The sequence below is a fragment of the Oncorhynchus keta genome, chromosome 5, assembly GCF_023373465.1.
Source record: "Oncorhynchus keta strain PuntledgeMale-10-30-2019 chromosome 5, Oket_V2, whole genome shotgun sequence".
In the NCBI taxonomy this organism is placed as follows: Eukaryota; Metazoa; Chordata; class Actinopteri; order Salmoniformes; family Salmonidae; genus Oncorhynchus; species Oncorhynchus keta.
The window spans coordinates 20,852,381-20,870,580 of NC_068425.1; the positions used below are offsets into that span (position 1 = coordinate 20,852,381).

At 42.6% G+C, this 18,200-nt stretch overlaps 1 protein-coding gene across 2 annotated transcripts; it reads left to right on the forward strand.

The window, feature by feature from the left end:
- The first annotated feature begins 664 nt into the window (after positions 1–664).
- On the forward strand, positions 665–11,913 carry LOC118376796 (ras-related protein Rab-37-like). 2 transcript variants are annotated; one of them, XM_052519046.1, is made up of 9 exons: positions 672–1,287; positions 4,815–4,925; positions 7,988–8,029; positions 8,904–8,970; positions 9,065–9,117; positions 9,384–9,449; positions 9,980–10,036; positions 10,289–10,365; positions 10,718–11,913. In XM_052519046.1, exons 1-9 carry the CDS (start codon positions 1,177–1,179, stop codon positions 10,824–10,826), a joined length of 693 nt encoding a protein of 230 aa, XP_052375006.1. In that variant the 5' UTR covers positions 672–1,176; the 3' UTR covers positions 10,827–11,913. The 2 variants fall into 2 exon arrangements, with proteins under 2 accessions (XP_052375007.1, XP_052375006.1); XM_052519047.1 differs by lacking the exon at positions 4,815–4,925 and having other exon boundaries at positions 665–1,287.
- Positions 11,914–18,200: the final 6,287 nt, after the last annotated feature.

Here is an 18,200-nt window from a genome sequence, read left to right on the forward strand (position 1 = left end):
TTGTCTGAAGGCATATGAGCCACACAAAAGCAATGCAGAAAATGGACACACAAAGCTGCTTACCTTGGAGATACGAAAAATGCTTTGTCATACAGTAAGAGGTTGTGACGAAAATGCAGTGGGAATAAAACATTTTGGTTGCACTTGCAGAAACCTTTATTGTACTAGGCGGATAGAACATTAACCAAGGTTCTCCTGTCTGTCTGTCTGTCTGTCTGTCTGTCTGTCTGTCATGTGAAGTGATGGAGCTAGAGAGAGAGACACCCACAAACATCTCTTTTTCTCACCTCTCTCTTTTGAACACTGGGGGGAGACAAACTCTTAGTCCAAGATTTATCTGGTATCCATTCACATGATCATACATGGCTTGGCAATTAGGAGAACATTTTTGACATTATGTCATGTCAATTTAGTGAAATAAAATGAGATTCTCATATGAACACTGTCTGTTTATAGTGTCTTTCCTCAAGGCTACAAACATCCTTTGAAAAGTAGACATTGGTGAGGAAAGACCACCTACCTGACATGTTGTGGATTCAATTGTAGGAATTTTTCAGAATTCTGAAATCACTGGAACAGCATTAATTTAAGATTGAAACCGAAAAGTGGATTTTTCAGTAGCAACATGTTGACAGACGTTTTTGTCGTTCGCTGAACTCCTCCTCTTTCATGATCAACGAGTTCAGTACCACCTGTGACTAATAACTCTTGCCATCACTGCCTGTTGCGTCCGTGCTTCGTTTGAAGACCTAGTTGTTTTCATTTGTGAAAATGACAAAAAACGGCCTCATTTCATAGGCCTAAATAACATTATCTTCATTGGACAAATGACAACGTCGTTTAATCTGCCAACGCGTAAAGAATGATGCGGATCCGTTCCAACGTTCTGCATAAATGAGAAATGTTTCCGCATATCGATCATATTTTCTCCACGAATGTAGCCGCGTCCTCAAGAGAATCCCCCTTTAAGTTTTAAGCACGACTCTATGATTGGCATTAGTTGATTCAGCGTCAAGAAATTGTTCTTAGAAAGCGCTGGGTGGTTTTGGACAACGCTAAGTGACTGCCGATGGACTCATTGCTCGTGTTAACTGGTTTTGAGTAACTGGCATCTCGGGAGGAACATCGCGCGGCGCGCTGACAGATCTCGGTGATACTGTGGTCATAGTCATTGCGATGTCCACAAAGAAGGCATCGTTGAAGGATAAAGAGACTAAAAACGGAACATCAAAATATGTGTTGGAGAGATGCGCCTCGGTTTGCGAGTATTTTGATATTGCCTTCAAGGTCTGTATTAGGCTATTCTTATTATTGGGATATATATTATTAGGCTATGTTTTATGTGCTTAACAGTATTCTGCTTAGGATCATGTTATGGCGCTGCCTGCTGGTATTAATATTGACTGTAGCCTAATTGAGACGCTTCACTGGTGGTACAGGTGTCCATCTCTCAAACAAATGAAGGAAAATCTATTAAAATACAGTAAGTAGCCTGTCTACTCTGCACACCAGTACACTCTTATTAAAAAGGCTGTCCTCATAGAATAACCCCTTTTGTTCCAAGTGAAACACTTTTTTGTTCCATGTAGAACCCTCTGTGGAAAAGGTTCAAAACTCAGCAAAAAAATTAATGTCCTCTCACTGTCAACTGCATTTATTTTCAGCAAACTTAACATGTGTAAATATTTGTTTGAATATAAGAATAAACAACTGAGACATAAACTGAACAAGTTCCACTGACCTGTGACTAAGAGAAATGGAATTATGTGTCCCTGGACAAAGTGGGGGTCAAAATCAAAAGTAACAGTCAGTATCTGGTGTGGCCACCAGCTGAATTAAGTACCGCAGTGCATCTCCTCCTCATGGACTGTACCAGATTTGCCAGTACTTGCTTTGAGATGTTACCCCACTCTTCCACCAAGGCACCTCGAAGTTCCCGGACATTTCTGGGGGGAATGGCCCTAGCCTTCACCCTCCGATCCAACAGGTTCCAGATGTGCTCAATGGGATTGAGATCCGGGCTCTCCGCTGGCCATAGTAGAACACTGACATTCCTATCTTGCTGGAAATTACGCACAGAACAAGCAGTATGGCTGGTGGCATTGTCATGCTGGAGGGTCATGTCAGGATGAGCCTGCAGGAATGGTACCACATGAGGGAGGAGGATGTCTTCCCTGTAACGCACAGCGTTGAGATTGCCTGCAATGACAACAAGCTCAGTCCGATGATGCTGTGACACACCGCCCCAGACCATGACGGACCCTCCACCTCCAAATCGATCCCGCTCCAGAGTACAGGCCTCGGTGTAACGCTCATTCCTCCGACCATCACCCCTGGTGAGACAAAACCGCAACTCGTCAGTGAAGAGCACTTTTTGCCAGTCCTGTCTGGTCCAGCGACGGTGGGTTTGCGCCCAAGGAGACTTTGTTTCCAGTAATGTCTGGTGAGGACCTGCCTTACAACAGGCCTACAAGCCCTCAGTCCAGCCTCTCTCAGCCTATTGGGGACAGTCTGTGCACTGATGGAGGGATTGTGCATTCCTGGTGTAACTCGGGCAGTTGTTGTTGCCATCCTTTACCTGTCCCGCAGGTGTGATGTTCGGATGTACCGATCCTGTGCAGGTGTTGTTACACGTGGTCTGCCACTGCGAGGACAATCAGCTGTCCACCCTGTCTCCCTGTAGCGCTGTCTTAGGCGTCTCACAGTACGGACATTGCAATTTATTGCCCTGGCCACATCTGCAGTCCTCATGCCTCCTTGCAGCATGCCTAAGGCACGTTCACGCAGATAGGCAGGGACCCTGAGCATCTTTCTTTTGGTGTTTTTCAGAGTCAGTAGGAAGGCCTCTTCAGTGTCCTAAGTTTTCATAACTGTGACCTTAATTGCTCGCCGTCTGTAAGCTGTTAGTGTCTTAACGACCGTTCCACAGGTGCATGGTCATTAATTGTTTATGGTTAATTGAACAAGCATGGGAAACAGTGTTTAAACCCTTTACAATGAAGATCTGTGAAGTTCTTTGGATTTTTACTAATTATTTTTGAAAGACAGGGTCCTGAAAAAGGAACGTTTCATTTTTTGCTGAGTTTACATGGAACCCAAAATGGGTCTACCTGGAACCAACAAGGTTTCTTCATAGGATTCTCCAATCGGGACAGCCAAAGAACCCTTTTAGGTTCTAGATAGCACCTTTTTTTTAAGAGGGTAGCCCTTGCTTTTGTGAAGTTTCCCCTTAATGTAGCACAATATACCACTATGGAATAAGAACAGCTGTTATCATTGTGGCAAGCTTCTATTCTGTTTACATTACTCTTAATTACCACAACAGTATCAATTATGTGCCTTGCCACACACAAGTGCATACCAATTTCACCCCTCCCTTATGGATAATGTCAGTGGTGGAAAAAGTACTCAACAGTCATGCTCGAGTAAAAGTAAAGATACCTTAATAGAAAATGACTCAAGTAAAAGTGAAAGTCACTCAGTAAAATACTTCTGAAGTAAAAGTCTAAAAGTATTTGGTTTTAAATATACTTAAGTACATTTGAGCAATTCCATTTACTTTTGATTCTTAAGTATCAAAAGTAAAAGTATAAACCAGAGGGAGGACACAAATGTTTTTATTTTTTATTGACGGATAGCCAGGGGCGCACTCCAACACTCAGATATAATTTACAAATGAAGCATTTGTGTTTAGTGAGTCCTACAGATCAGAGGCAGTTGACCAGTGATGTTCTCTTGATAAGTGTGTGAATTGGACCATTTACCTATCAAAATGTAACGAGTACTTTTGGGTGTCGGAAAATGTATCGAGTAAAAAGTACATTATTTTATTTAGGAATGTAGTGAAGTAAAAATTGGCAAAAATATAAATAGTAAAGTAAAGTACAGATACCCCAAAAAACTACTTAAGGAGTACTTTACACAACTGGATAATGTATCCAATGTGACACATGTTAATTTGATATGAATCACTCTATTCAGTCCTCCCATTCTTAGTGATATCTAAATATTGGCTCAAGGAAGAATGTAGCACTTGGTAATACAGGTTAACTGCATACCACGTAATAGTACATTTCTCTGCAAATCTTAGGGGGAAAAGTCCATGTTATTGTATTTAAAATGTAATTACAGTAAAGGTGCATATTGTTACATTGTACTTTTAATCATGAGCGTTTGGGGATTGATCAGAATCAGGAGTGGTTAATGGACGAGACCAAGCAGAAGTACAACAGGTTATTCACATAGTCAAGTAGTTTCACATCAGTCCCATGATGGTTTGTGCAAATATGATCTCTCATACATATCCACTCAGCTGTTTTACTGCAGAACATTACTCATGTTTAAATTAATAAGGGTAAGTCCCACACATCAACCACATCATTTAGTCTACAACCTTATAAAGATGAACTCAACGGATGGATAAAATATCCAAACTAAACCAGGCGCCCAATAAATAACCAGGAAGTTCAGATGAGGCTAAAACAACAAGAACATTTTGCAGTAGGATCATGAGTCAGTGCTTTGACACTTAACAACACTAGTCACCATGATGTCGTGAAATTCTAGTTCTATAATTTTCACTTCTCATGGATGCACAGCATCATGAAATAATCAACTGATGACTTTCAGAAAGTAATTTGCATATGAACCAGTTGAACTCTACGATCCATCTCTTAACACCAAACATTGTTCAGTGAAAGCTTGTTTGGAGTTATTACCATTCTTCTGGTCATGTGAGGGTTGATGTCAGTGTGTTGGGCCCAGGTATGACCCCTAATCCCTCTCTCTGACCTCTGGCTATGACGCCTCTCTAGGTGATGCTGCTGGGAGACTCTGCGGTGGGGAAGACGTGTGTGCTGGTGCGCTTTAAAGACGGGGCCTTTTTGGGAGGCAACTTCATAGCCACCGTGGGAATAGACTTTAGGGTGAGAGAGATGTCAGTAGACTCAGAGTGGGGTCAACTCAGGATGGACGGTTCTTTGTGTCTATACATTCATCATGTAGACTTTGTCTGCTGTTTTTCTGTTCTTTCTCATTTCTAAATGGTCTATTTACAAGATAAACGCTAGAATGTTGAAGAATCCATACATCAAATATTTTCCCATCCTATTTCAGTTAAATCTGTAAATCCAATAACCACTTTAAAGTGTTTTCATGCAGTGATGGCTCAAAATGTACAAACCCTTTCACAAATCAGTCAAGTCCATAGAGCACTTCTGCTACTGTGCCACATATGGCTCCAGAGTCATTGTTTTCAGCCTGGAGGAGCTGTACTTTATGTTACCCCCACAAACGATGCTCTGTCACAAGCAGCTCTCATGTGGAGGACAGATTTCCATAGCTACCAACCAGCTGCTGGAGAGACAGAGAGAAAAAGATAGAGAAAATGAGTGAGAGATGGAAAAAGAGAGAATATGGACAGAAAGAAAGACTCTTGCACCAGTGGATTTGGTCCCGCTCCCCCTCCAAAGAAAACACTCTATCTAATGGCTGGTCAAAAGGCCGTTTTGGAGGAAATGATGTTGCATTAAGGCAGAGTACTGTATTACCACTCAGTGTTGATGGTGTAGACATTGGGACTGCCTGGGATGGGAGTACAACATGGATAGGGATGTGTGGACCTTTTATGTAGACAAATGGAGATAATTTTATCCATGCTTGTGCAACAGGTAATAATTTTTCATGAGATTCATAAATAAGTGCATTATAACAATGAGTTGTGTGTAGTGACCACCCACGGCTACTTGCATTGCATTTGTATTGAACAGAAGATTATAAAGCGAGATGATTTTGAGACTGATACATGATCAGTCAATATGTTCCTTGCTGAGCCTCCAGCTATACCAGTCAATACCCTGTGCGGATGGGAAGACTGCTCTGACTAGCTCTAACGTGGCAGGGCTATTTTGGCCCTGCTTCCTTGTAGCAGTTACTCAGCATGCAGGCTTGTCAATCTGCATAATAATTGGAGGGAAAAATGGAAACCCATGGCAACTAATGCAGGGTTTGGACCATGTCCGTTCGGCCAAGGTGGAAGTCTCAATGGGTGGTGACTCCCATTGAGAGGGCCCATTTTAGAAGATTGGACTCACTTCAGAGAGAGTGTGTGTCTGTCACAGTGTGCTCACAGGAAAGGCAGGGGCTTGACAGTACCCGGGTACTGATAGTGGAGCAATGAGGTTAGCTTAGAGGAAGTGATTTGTAGTGTTCACTTCCTTCATTTCAACATTGTTGCTTGTGTCATGTTTTCACTTAGTGACTTTCCTCCTGTTTTCCCCAGAAATACAAACAGGAAGTTTAAAAGGCCAGGTTGAGGTTAACTGGTTCAGTTACCTGCATAATAATGACACCTACACAGCCGACTGACCTTACAACAAGCTGTTATTGGTTGACCTTTAGAATGTGTATCATTGGGTTTGTTCGTGTGTATGTGTAGGTGGGTGGGTGTATGTACGTATTTGGGACTTAGTTTAGAAGGGACACATCATTTCACATGACTTAGGCATCTTATTCCTTCTCAATCTTGCATATTCTTTCTATACTCCCTCGAAGAGCATTTTTCACAATATATGTTTTTCACCTGGAAGCATCTTATTCCTCTTCAATCTTCCATATTCCTTCTATATTGTCTTGAAGAGCACCTTTCACAAGATATGTTTTTCACTAATCCATATCCGTAGCTAATATTCTTTTTTTCACTCATGACTATTTTAGAATCCTGCCTATACAGGAAATCACATGGCGTCCCTGACAGCCACAGGAAATGAGCGGGGGAGTGGGTTGTTATTTTGCCAGTCTTCTTTCTCACTATCGTGCAATTAAGTCTAATTCCAGGACCTTTGTAGTGTGGGTGTCGCAATTGGCTTTCTTTGCCCGCCTCTGAAGCTTCTCTTAGTTGTCATGTTGTCTGCATGAGTCTATATAGCAGTGGCGATTTTAGCATGTAAATCTTGGTACCCCCCCCCCAAAAAAAAGTGGGATGCATGCCATCAAAGCCATAACACAACACTAAACACGACATGAATTGCACTATAACGGTGACAAACGGTGCCCACAAACTGTTAGACCCTACATCTTACCACTGCTACACCTGGCTTTCAGCGGAGCCTTGTCTGGCAGCGAAACAGTTTATTCAGCCTCATTTACTGCCTTTTAAAAAGACATGGCTGACTTGCTTAAACAAATGTGGTTTCTACTGACAAATGAGATGTACAAACTATGGCATAAGGGGCAATCCGTAATTCCGATTAAGATGTTAATGAGCAAGCGATGACAGACGTAGTCAATATAACTATTTGTTCAGTTCTTTTGAAATGTACAGCGACAGAATTCAGAACATGGGCCATTCTTACAGTGTACTCCCTGTACACGTCAGAACCGTAGGATTTAAAAAAGGGGGGCATATAAACAGACAATGAAAGCTTTTACAACATTCGATGATTACAGTTCTCTAAAACAGTTTATAGGCTATATGTGCACCACCAAGTTAGAACAGTAGGCGAAATTAAGAGGTGAAAGTAGACCAAATTATTAGGGTGAGGCACATTGAACGCCATTTGGGTGAAAGCTGTACAAAACAGTAGTAAAACAAGCACACACCGGGCCACGAATGATGTGTTTACAATACCACGTTGGTGAAAATACACCAAATTATTATGGTGAGGCACATGGGTTACTAACGGGTTACTAACAGGTTACTACACATTAAACACGTAGTATTACTTTTTTTAGCTACAGTATGCCAAAATAACATGCAAAACAGGCAAGCCCCCCAAAAAAACAGCAATATATATATTTGAAATACTGAATGACGGGTTGACACTGCTATACAGCATGCTGTGCCATTTCCGGTCTGTTTGTTCTTTAGAATATTCTTGCTTTCTGAAGCTTCTTAATATTTAAATACCTGTGATTGTTTTGTTTGTCTCTCTATTATGCAAAAAGACCCCCATAGACAGTCCTGTGGTTAACTGTTTCCTCTCCTCAGAATAAAGTTGTGACGGTGGACAACGCGAAGGTCAAACTCCAGGTGAGAGAGCAGGGACCTCTACACCCAACATTGATACCACTATTCCTGTGATCTTATCCCTACCAGTCTAATTCATTAAACCACAGTCAGTATCATAATATTACGCAGTGGGCAGTGGCGTATGTGGTCAACACGCAAGTGTCCCTATGTAGCTTATCTATTGCAAATACGTTATCATTTCCTGTTTTATTGACAATGCTGGCTGAGAGGTGCCAAACATTTAAATGCCTTCGGTGGGTTTTGTCTGAGCAGCACACCACCCTCCATCCTAATGCTGGCTTGCCTCTGAAGCTAAGCAGGGTTGGTCCTGGTTGGTCCCTGGATGGGAGACCAGATGCTGCTTGAAGTGGTGTTGGAGGGCCAGTAGGAGGCACTCTTTCCTCTGATCTAAAACAAAAAGATTCCAGGGCAGTGATTGGGGACATTGCCCTGTGTAGGGTGCCGTCTTTTGGATGGGATGTAAAACGGGTGTCATCTGATTCTCTGTGGTCACTAAAGATCCCGTGGCACTTATGATAAGATTAGGGGTATTAACCTCAGTGTCCTGGCTACATTCCCAATCTGGCCGTCATACCATCATGGCTACCTAGTCATCCCCATCTTCCAATTGGCTCATTCATTCCCCTCCTCTTCCATGTAACTATTCCCCAGGTCATTTCTGTAAATGAGAATGGGTTCTCAATCAACTTACCTGGTAAAATAAATAAGCCACTTGACTATTCTAATGTATTACACTGTAAAATATATTGATAATTAATTTTACGTATTTCCCATTATGACTTGCATGCTCATTGCTTCCTGTGGTTGGGATATTGTCCCGTTTTCCAGATTTATTACATTGTTATAATTCATTTGTTTCACCTCTTTCTCCCAGATCTGGGATACTGCAGGACAGGAGAGATTCCGCAGTGTCACGCACGCCTACTACAGAGACGCACAGGGTAATCTCTGCTCTATTAAAACACTTCCTGGTTGTGTGTGTTGTAGAATGCTCAGAACACGTGGCTGTGTGAGACTCTGCCTTTCTCTCCTCAGCCCTCCTCCTGCTCTATGACATCACCAGCAAGTCATCCTTTGACAACATCAGGGTGAGAAAACTATCATGTCACTCTTCCTTCTTATCTCCTCATATCTTCTCATGACATTTCATGACATTTCCAAGAAGCCATTTTTTAAGTTTTCGAAGGTTAGGGGATAAGAGGAAGTGCAGCTCAGAATGGCAGAATGGAGAATTGTTACCAAAGCAGCAGAGCAGAGAAATGTATTACGTTTTTGTAGAGGGTCTCCTTCAGCACTGACATTTTTACTGACTAATCTCCGTTTTAAATCTCTCTCTTCCTCCCCTCCCATATAGGCCTGGCTGACTGAAATCCATGAGTATGCTCAGAAGGATGTGGTCATCATGTTGCTCGGCAACAAGGTGTGAGCTATACATCCTTTTGGTTTTGTAGAGTGTATCAAGAGAAGTCATCATACCAAAAGTAACAATAAGAACACAACACACACAGAAACATATTTGTATCTGCTATTGACTTCGTAGCCTAATTACACATGTACACACACAGTGTCTCAGCCTCAGAGTTTATATTGAAGCTGAATTAGAACATTACTAGTGAATACATGTGTTGTGATGATTTCAAATAGAACTGGTGGCATCTCCAGTTCAACAGCACCCATAAATCACGTGCCCCTCTGGTGGTGCTACTACAGAGACACTGGGTCATTGCTGTCACGTTCCCCCAGACATAATTTATTCCCAGAGCTGGGGAGAGCAACAAGACAGGGAACATTTCTCTCTCTGAGCAATGTTTGTCCTGTGGTCAGAGACTCAGAGGCAGCCTGGAGATTGCCCTGGGAACTGCTGTGGCTTGTGTGTGCTGATGTAGTGGTGCCTCTCTGGATCTAATGGACTAGGTGTGTCCATGACTCTCCTCTGCTCTGTCCAAACAGACGGACATGGCCGGAGAGAGGGTCATCAAGCGTGAGGAGGGAGAGAAGCTGGCCAAGGTAAGAGACAAGGCCCACTTAAGGGTTTGCTCCACTCTCCTACCACAAAACACCAAGTAGCCTCTTCAAAAGCAACTGCACAGCACTGTGAAATGACAACAGGCTTGAAATGTTGATATATACTGTACTTGTGAACTGATGTTCCCTCAAGTGATTGAGAGTTGTATCGCTGAGTGTTTGGTAGTGAGTTCATTCATACGATGAATGTGGTGTACTTGATTAGTGCCATTAAAAGCCCTGGATGCTTTTCAGGAATATGGAGTCCCTTTCATGGAGACCAGTGCCAAGACTGGAGTCAACGTAGAGCTGGCCTTCCTGGCTGTAGCAAAGTAAGTCACGACTCATGTTATTTCTAAATGAAAGTTGCACTGTATGTGAAAGGGCAAAGACATATTGCCCAATTATGTTCCTCATCCCTCATTCTCTTTCCCTTATGTTTTCAATTTCTCTGCTCTGCACTGCTCCATCCCACACTCTCGCTCTCTCTCACGCTCTCTCACGCTCTCTCTCACGCTCTCTCTCACGCTCTCTCTCACGCTCTCTCTTTCTCTCTTCTTTCTCTTTCTCTTTCTCTTTCTCTTTCTCTTTCTCTTTCTCTTTCTCTTTCTCTTTCTCTTTCTCTTTCTCTTTCTCTTTCTCTTTCTCTTTCTCTTTCTCTCTTGCTCTCGCTCGCTCTGCCAGGGAGTTGAAGCACAGAGCTGCCCAGCAGCCCAACGAGCCCAAGTTCCAGATCCATGAATACATTGCGTCTGAGAAGCAGAAGTCTGGCTGCTGTGGTGGCTACGTGTAGCTGAACCTCTCACCAACTGTTACACCACACCAGGCCACAGTGAGAGAGGAGTGAGAGAGATACAAACATCTACGGAGGGAGGGAGGGAAATAAAGAGAGAGAGACATAGAGAAGTAGAGAGACAGTCCCCCTAAAATAGCATCATCCGATAGCGAGTAGTCAAAAAAAGCAGAGCAACCACATTATGAAAAAGAGAGCACCTGGTCTGCTCACCACCTACTTGGAAAGCCTATAGCAACTAGACAACCCTCATTCTGCCCCGATCAGGAGAAAAACCATGTCAGTGTTTTCAGTTGGATAGAAATCCTTTACCAGTGTATTTAAAATGTGAATTTATATTTGAAACATGCTCAGATCATTTAGTTCATGTGTATCACATGCTGCAGCCTGTCAGCCTTACTCATTATTGCCATAAGGAAGGATTGGAAATCCAAATGGAATTTCTTGCCCCAATATTGCCATATTTACAAAGAAATGAAGAAATGATCTGATCACTTTAAGTAAAGATGTTAGCTGGAATAAAATAAAGATTTTTGGGGGGGCTCACGGCTTCATATGTTTCACCACATTCTATTCAGGACTAAATGCCATTATACATGTTGTACGAGGAGTACCCTCTACTACTGTGGCGTCATACACAGTGTGTCCCAGATGCGGTCTCTTCCGGTTAAAATATGTCTAATGACAGTCATTTTGTAATTATACTCCAAATTAAAATTATTTTCTGAAATGTTGTGGTCAAATGTTAATTGAGGTGGTGGTCAGAAGTTCCAGCATGAGTTTTGATTTGCTTTTAAACGTGCCCTCCACCAATGAGAGAGCTCCCTCAGACACTGTTGTTGTGGAGCCTCTATCAGTCATCATTAATGGATGTTATTGTTGTGTCTCCACTGTACATGGGTTGTTCATGGGTTGCATTGTGTAAAATGTTCCTTTGTATTTGGTTCATTATGAATGTTTGCTTATTGAATTTGCTTGATGTCACAATTATTGTCACTCTCTGTGGAGGTGTCACATTGATCACAAAGTGCCATGGAAAAGTGCTTTGTTATCGTACAGTATATAAAAACTATTTTTTTGTAATGAAGATGGTGGTGTTTTAGCAGTGTGTGTTTGTATATCTGTTCTTTGAGTCTCTGGGGAGAGGGAAATAGGTCAGGGTTTCCCCACTGGTGGTTTTATTTGACCCCCCCCCCAAGTTTTCTGAGCAAAAATATATATATATATACAGTACAAGTCAATGTTTGGACACAACTACTCAAGGGGTTGTCTATATTTTTACTATGTTCTACTTTGTAGAATAGTAGTGAAGACATCACAACTACGAAATAACACATGGAATCATGTAGAAACCGAAATGTTCTTAAACAAATCTAAATATATTTTAGATTATTCAAAGTAGCCACTGTTTGCCTTGATGACAGCTTTGCACACTCTTGGCATTATCTCAACCAGCTTCACCTGGAAGGCTTTTCCAAAAGTGTAGAAGGAGTTCCCACATATGCTGAGCTCTTGTTGGCTGCTTTTATTACACTACATTCCAACTCACCCCAAACCATCTCAATTGGGTTGAGATTGGGAGATTGTGGAGGCCAAGTCATCTCATGCAGCACTCCATCATTCTCCTTCTTGGTCAAATAGGCCTTACGCAGCCTGGAGGTGTGTTGGGTCATTGTCCTGTTGAAAAGTCAATGATAGTCCCACTAAGCGCAAACCAGATGGGATGGCGTATCGCTGCAGAACGCTGTGGTAGTCATGTTGGTTAAGTGTGCCTTGAATTCAAAGTAAATGACTGACAGTGTCACCAGCAAAGCACACCATCACACCTCCTCCATGCTTCATGGTGGGAACCATACATGCGGAGATCATCTGTTCACCTAATCAAATCAAATCAAATGTATTTATATAGCCCTTCGTACATCAGCTGATATCTCAAAGTGCTGTACAGAAACCCAGACTAAAACCCCAAACAGCAAGCAATGCAGGTGTAGAAGCACGGTGGCTAGGAAAAACACCTTAGAAAGGCCAAAACCTAGGAAGAAACCTAGAGAGGAACCAGGCTATGTGGGGTGGCCAGTCCTCTTCTGGCTGTGCCGGGTGGAGATTATAACAGAACATGGCCAAGATGTTCAAATGTTCATAAATGATCAGCATGGTCGAATAATAACAAGGCAGAACAGTTGAAACTGGAGCAGCATCACAGTCAGGTGGACTGGGGACAGCAAGGAGTCATCATGTCAGGTCGTCCTGGGGCACGGTCCTTGGGCTCAGGTCCTCAGAGAGAGAGAAAGAAAGAGAGAATTAGAGAGAGCATATGTGGGGTGGCCAGTCCTCTTCTGGCTATGCCGGGTGGAGATTATAACAGAACATGGCCAAGATGTTCAAATGTTCATAAATGACCAGCATGGTCAAATAATAGTAAGGCAGAACAGTTGAAACTGGAGCAGCAGCATGGCCAGGTGGACTGGGGACAGCAAGGAGTCATCATGTCAGGTAGTCCTGGGGCATGGTCCTAGGGCTCAGGTCAGATGAAACTGGAGCAGCAGCATGGCCAGGTGGACTGGGGACAGCAAGGAGTCATCATGTCAGGTAGTCCTGGGGCATGGTCCTAGGGCTCAGGTCCTCCGAGAGAGAGAAAGAAAGAAGGAGAGAATTAGAGAACGCACACTTCGATTCACACAGGACACCGAATAGGACAGGAGAAGTACTCCAGATATAACAAACTGACCCTAGCCCCCCGACACAAACTACTGCAGCATAAATACTGGAGGCTGAGACAGGAGGGGTCTGCGTCTCACAGAGATACAGTGGTTGGAAACAAAAATCTCAGATTTGGACTCATCAGACCAAAGGACAGATTTCTACCGGTCTAATGTCCATTGCTCATGTTTCTTGGCCCAAGCAAGTCTCTTCTTCTTATTGGTGTCCTTTAGTAGGGGTTTCTTTGCAGCAATTCGACCATGAAGGCCTGTTTCACGCAGTCTCCTCTGAACAGTTTATGTTGAGATGTGTCTGTTACTTGAACTCTATGAAGCATTTATTTGGGCTGCAATTTCTGAGGCTGGTAACTCTAATGAACTTATACTCTGCAGCAGAGGTAACTGAGTCTTCCTTTCCTGTGGTGGTCCTCATGAGAGGAAGTTTCCTTACAGCGCTTGATCGGTTTAGCGACTGCACTTGAAGAAACTTTCAAAGTTCTTGAAATTTTCTGCATTGACTGACCTTTATGTTTTAAATAATGATGGACTGTCATTTCTCCATGCTTATTTTAGCTGTTCTTGCCATAATATAACCTTGGTCTTTTAACAAATAGGGCTATCTTCTGTATACCACTCCTACCTTGTCACAACGCAACTGATTGGCTCAAATGCATTAAGAAGGAAAGAAATTCAACAAATTAACTTTTAATAAGGCACACCTGTTAATTGAAATGCATTCCAGGAGATACCTCATGAAGGTGGTTGAGATTCTTCCGTTGGCATTTAGGAGTACACCACATCAGTTCCTGGCTTCATCAATAAGTGCATAGATGACGTCGTCCCCACAGTGAGCGTACGTACATACCCCAACCAGAAGTAATTGATTACAGGCAACATCCGCACTGAACTAAAGGGTAGAGCTGCCACTTTGAAGGAGTGGGACTCTAACCCAGACGCTTATAAGAAACCCTGGTATGCCCTCCGATGAACCATCAAACAGGCAAAGTGTCAATACAGGACTAAGATTGAATCATACTACACTGGCTCCGATGCTCGTCGGGTGTGGCAGGGCTTGCAAATTATTACAGACTACAAAGGGAAGCACAGCCGCGAGCTGCCCAGATGAGCTAAATTATTTCTATGCTCGCTTCGAGGCTAGCAACACTGAAGCATGCATGAGAGCATCAGCTGTTCCGGACTACTGTGTGATCTCCGTAGCTAATGTGAGTAAGACCTTTAAACCGTTCAACATTCACAAGGCCGCAGGGCCAGATGGATTACCATAACGTGTACTCCGAGCATTTGCTGACCAACTGGCAAGTGTTTTCACTGGCATTTTCAACCACCATAGTGCAGGTGCTCAAGAACACTAAGGTAACCTGCCTAAATGACTACCGACCCGTTGCACTCACATCTGTAGCCATGAAGTGCTTTGAAAGGCTGGTTATGGCTTACATCAACAGCATTATCCCAGAAATCCTAGACCAACTCCAATTTGCATACCGCCCCAAAGGATCCACAGTTGATTCAATCTCTATTGCACTCCACACTGCCCTTTCCCACCTGGACAAAAGGAACACCTATATGAGAATGCTGTTCATTGACTACAGCCCAGTGTTCAACACCATAGTATCCTCAAAGCTCATCACTAAGCTAAGGAGCCTGGGACTAAACACTCTGCAACTGGATCCTGGACTTCCTGACTGGCTGCCCACCAGGGGGTAAGGGTAGATAACAACATATCCGATACTCTGATCCTCAACATGGGGACCCCTCAGGTGTGCATGCTCAGTCCCCTCCTGTACTCCCTGTTCCTCCTTGACTGCATGGCCAGGCACGACTCCAACACCATCATTAAGTTTGTAGACGACACAACAGTGGTAGGCCTGATCATTGACAATGATGAGACAGCCTATAGGGAGGAGGTCAGAGACCTGTCCGTGTGGTGCCAGGACAACAACCTCTCCCTCACAGTGATCAAGACAAAGGAGATGATTGTGGACTAAAGGAAAAGGAGGACCAAGCATGCTCCATTCTCATCGACGGGGCTGTAGTGGAGCAGGTTGAGAGCTTCAAGTTCCTTGGTGTCCACATCACTAACAAACTATCTTAACAGTTTCTATCCCCAAACCATAAGACTCATGAACAGCTAATCAAATGCCCATACTCTCTGTTTCTGATTCATGCATAGTCACTTTAACTCTACCTACATGTACATATTACTTCAATTAACTTGACTAACCAGTGCCCCGGCATATTGACTCTGTACCGGTACCCCCTGTATATAGCCTCACTACTGTTATTTTACTGCTGCTCTTTAATTATTTATTTTTATTTTTTATTTGTTACTCATCTATTTTTTGACTTAACACTTGTTTTTCTTAAAACTGCATTGTTGGTTAAGGGCTTGTAAGTAAGCATTTCATAAACTTTTGACTGGTACTGTATATATATATATATTTTTTGGGGGGGGTAGAATTTTCATTGATGGACATAAAATACTAAAAATACCAGGAAACCAGCTTCAAGTGATTTTAATTTAAGAAATCTGTAATGAAGTATTCCCACGCATAATAGAGACACATGATCGTATACAAATGAAAGTAAGGGTTGAAAGTACTATGTTTTAGTCAAACATTATGTATGTTTGGGCTTTTTGCAGTCTACAAATTATTTGTAATCATGTGCCAGTCCCCAAACAACCGCTCCAGAAGAAATCGGCCAGCGGCTGAATCTAGTTGATGATCCCTGCTGTTGGTGGATGGGATGTGATGTACTGAAGTTGCCTCCCGCCAGGTGACAGCATTGCTTTTCAAATACTAATAGGGCATTACGCTATTTACCACTGCTGTCTCAGTTGAACTTGTTAAAGAGCCACTGAACACGCTGATTGGCAGGTGTGTTTTTCTGTAGAAAAACAAGATTTCAGTCTTGGGGTGTTTCCTGACCGATTCCGCGTTTGGTTAATGATGTTTGTCCGCCATCAGAAACCGATTTCACTTCCTCAAAATCCCCATAATTAATCTAATATTACTCAAGAAATCTGTAATTAATTTTGACGTTTTGCCTAGGATGTTTTAGTTGCGTGATTTGACATCTAACTGAAGTGTGTGGTTCAATATTTCTCAAGTGAAGAAATGCAACACACGTCTTATGTAAACAAAGACGGAGCTGCTGGGCAGGTCTGTCTCATTGTCTATGCTATTGGATAGAGAGCAATCACTGCAGCTGTTCACCCCATGTTAGTAGGCAAATGAAACTCGTCAAATCAAAACCCAACCTTCATTACCAGTTGTGACGCACGGATGTTCCACTCTCAGTTTTAGACAATACTGACTTTATGACCAAAATGATCCTATTTACACTTTGTAGTCAATTTTGATACACTGTTTCTGATTCATATCAATGCCACATAGGCCGTTTTCAAATGGATTCGTTTATTTTTAATGGCAGTCGCTCCGTAATATCATCACTCGTTATTTGTTTCACACAAATAGCTCCAAACACACACAAAGTCACAAAGGGACTGGATGGATTGTGTTGTGAAATACATCCTACTAAATCATAAAAATACAATTTAAAAAAGCCAGTAATACATCCACTTATTGAGACAGACGGTACATGTTCATTTCAAACCTCCACATATAGAGATGAATGTGAGATTATGGGAATCCTCACAGCCTTGTAATATGAAAAGGGTTTATTTACCAGTACTGAACGAAAGAGGTTCAGTTTGAGCTGAGTTGCAGGGCTATATCAACCTGGATGGTGGAGTCTGTAGTGGAGATGGTGGTGCCAGTCAGAACACCCATTACTCATTGTACCTGGAATCTAGCTCTCCCTCCCCATCCAGTCTATCAATCCCATAGACCATAAACCTACATGGAACTCGTCCTCTTCCACACAGTTGTACAGCTGTACCAACGATTAAATCAAACACAAACAAGAATCATTAATTCCTCAGAAACATCACATAGCACCTGACCATCAGCCTTTCTGTATACATAGTTTGAGATGATAGGCCTATGAGTGAGTCATCAATAAATTATAGTGAGTCATCAATATATTATATTAAGGACCTTACCATGCATTGATAAGTGTACCTGGTAAATGTAAGTAGAAGTAACAACTCTGCTGTGGTTTTGGGTCAGTGAGGTCCTTGCCGTTTAATAGAACATTTCTCAAGGAGGGTCTAGGTCCCTTCCTTCCACATAAAGGTTTGCATTTCTTCAGAATTGCAAGGTGGTGAGGTAGGCCTATTCAGAAGAGGTTCTGTCTATCAGTGAGTGTGTGTTCTCACAGAGACAGACAGACATAGAGAGGGGGAGGGAGAGAGAAGGCGCACATGTGGCAAATGCAGATGTCTTCTCCTGAGCATAATATTTGTAATCTATAAATAGGGGAGGGTGGCTCATAATAATGTCTGGAACTGAGCGAATAGAATGGCATCAAACACCTGGAAACCATATGTTTGATGTTGTTGATACCGTACCACCAACCTCCTGTGATACAGTACCATATGTTTGATGTTGTTGATACCGTACCACCAACCTCCTGTGATACAGTACCATATGTTTGATGTTGTTGATACCGTACCACCAACCTCCTGTGATACAGTACCATATGTTTGATGGTGTTGATACCGTACCACCAACCTCCTGTGATACAGTACCAT

Coding starts and splice junctions, on each gene's coding strand:
- LOC118376796 (XM_052519046.1), top strand. CDS start 1,177: ATGTCCACAAAGAAGGCATCGTTGAAGGATAAAGAGACTAAAAACGGA. Junction 1,288..4,814: donor ATTTTGATATTGCCTTCAAG/GTCTGTATTAGG, acceptor ACGCCTCTCTAG/GTGATGCTGCTGGGAGACTC. Junction 9,450..9,979: donor TCATGTTGCTCGGCAACAAG/GTGTGAGCTATA, acceptor CTGTCCAAACAG/ACGGACATGGCCGGAGAGAG.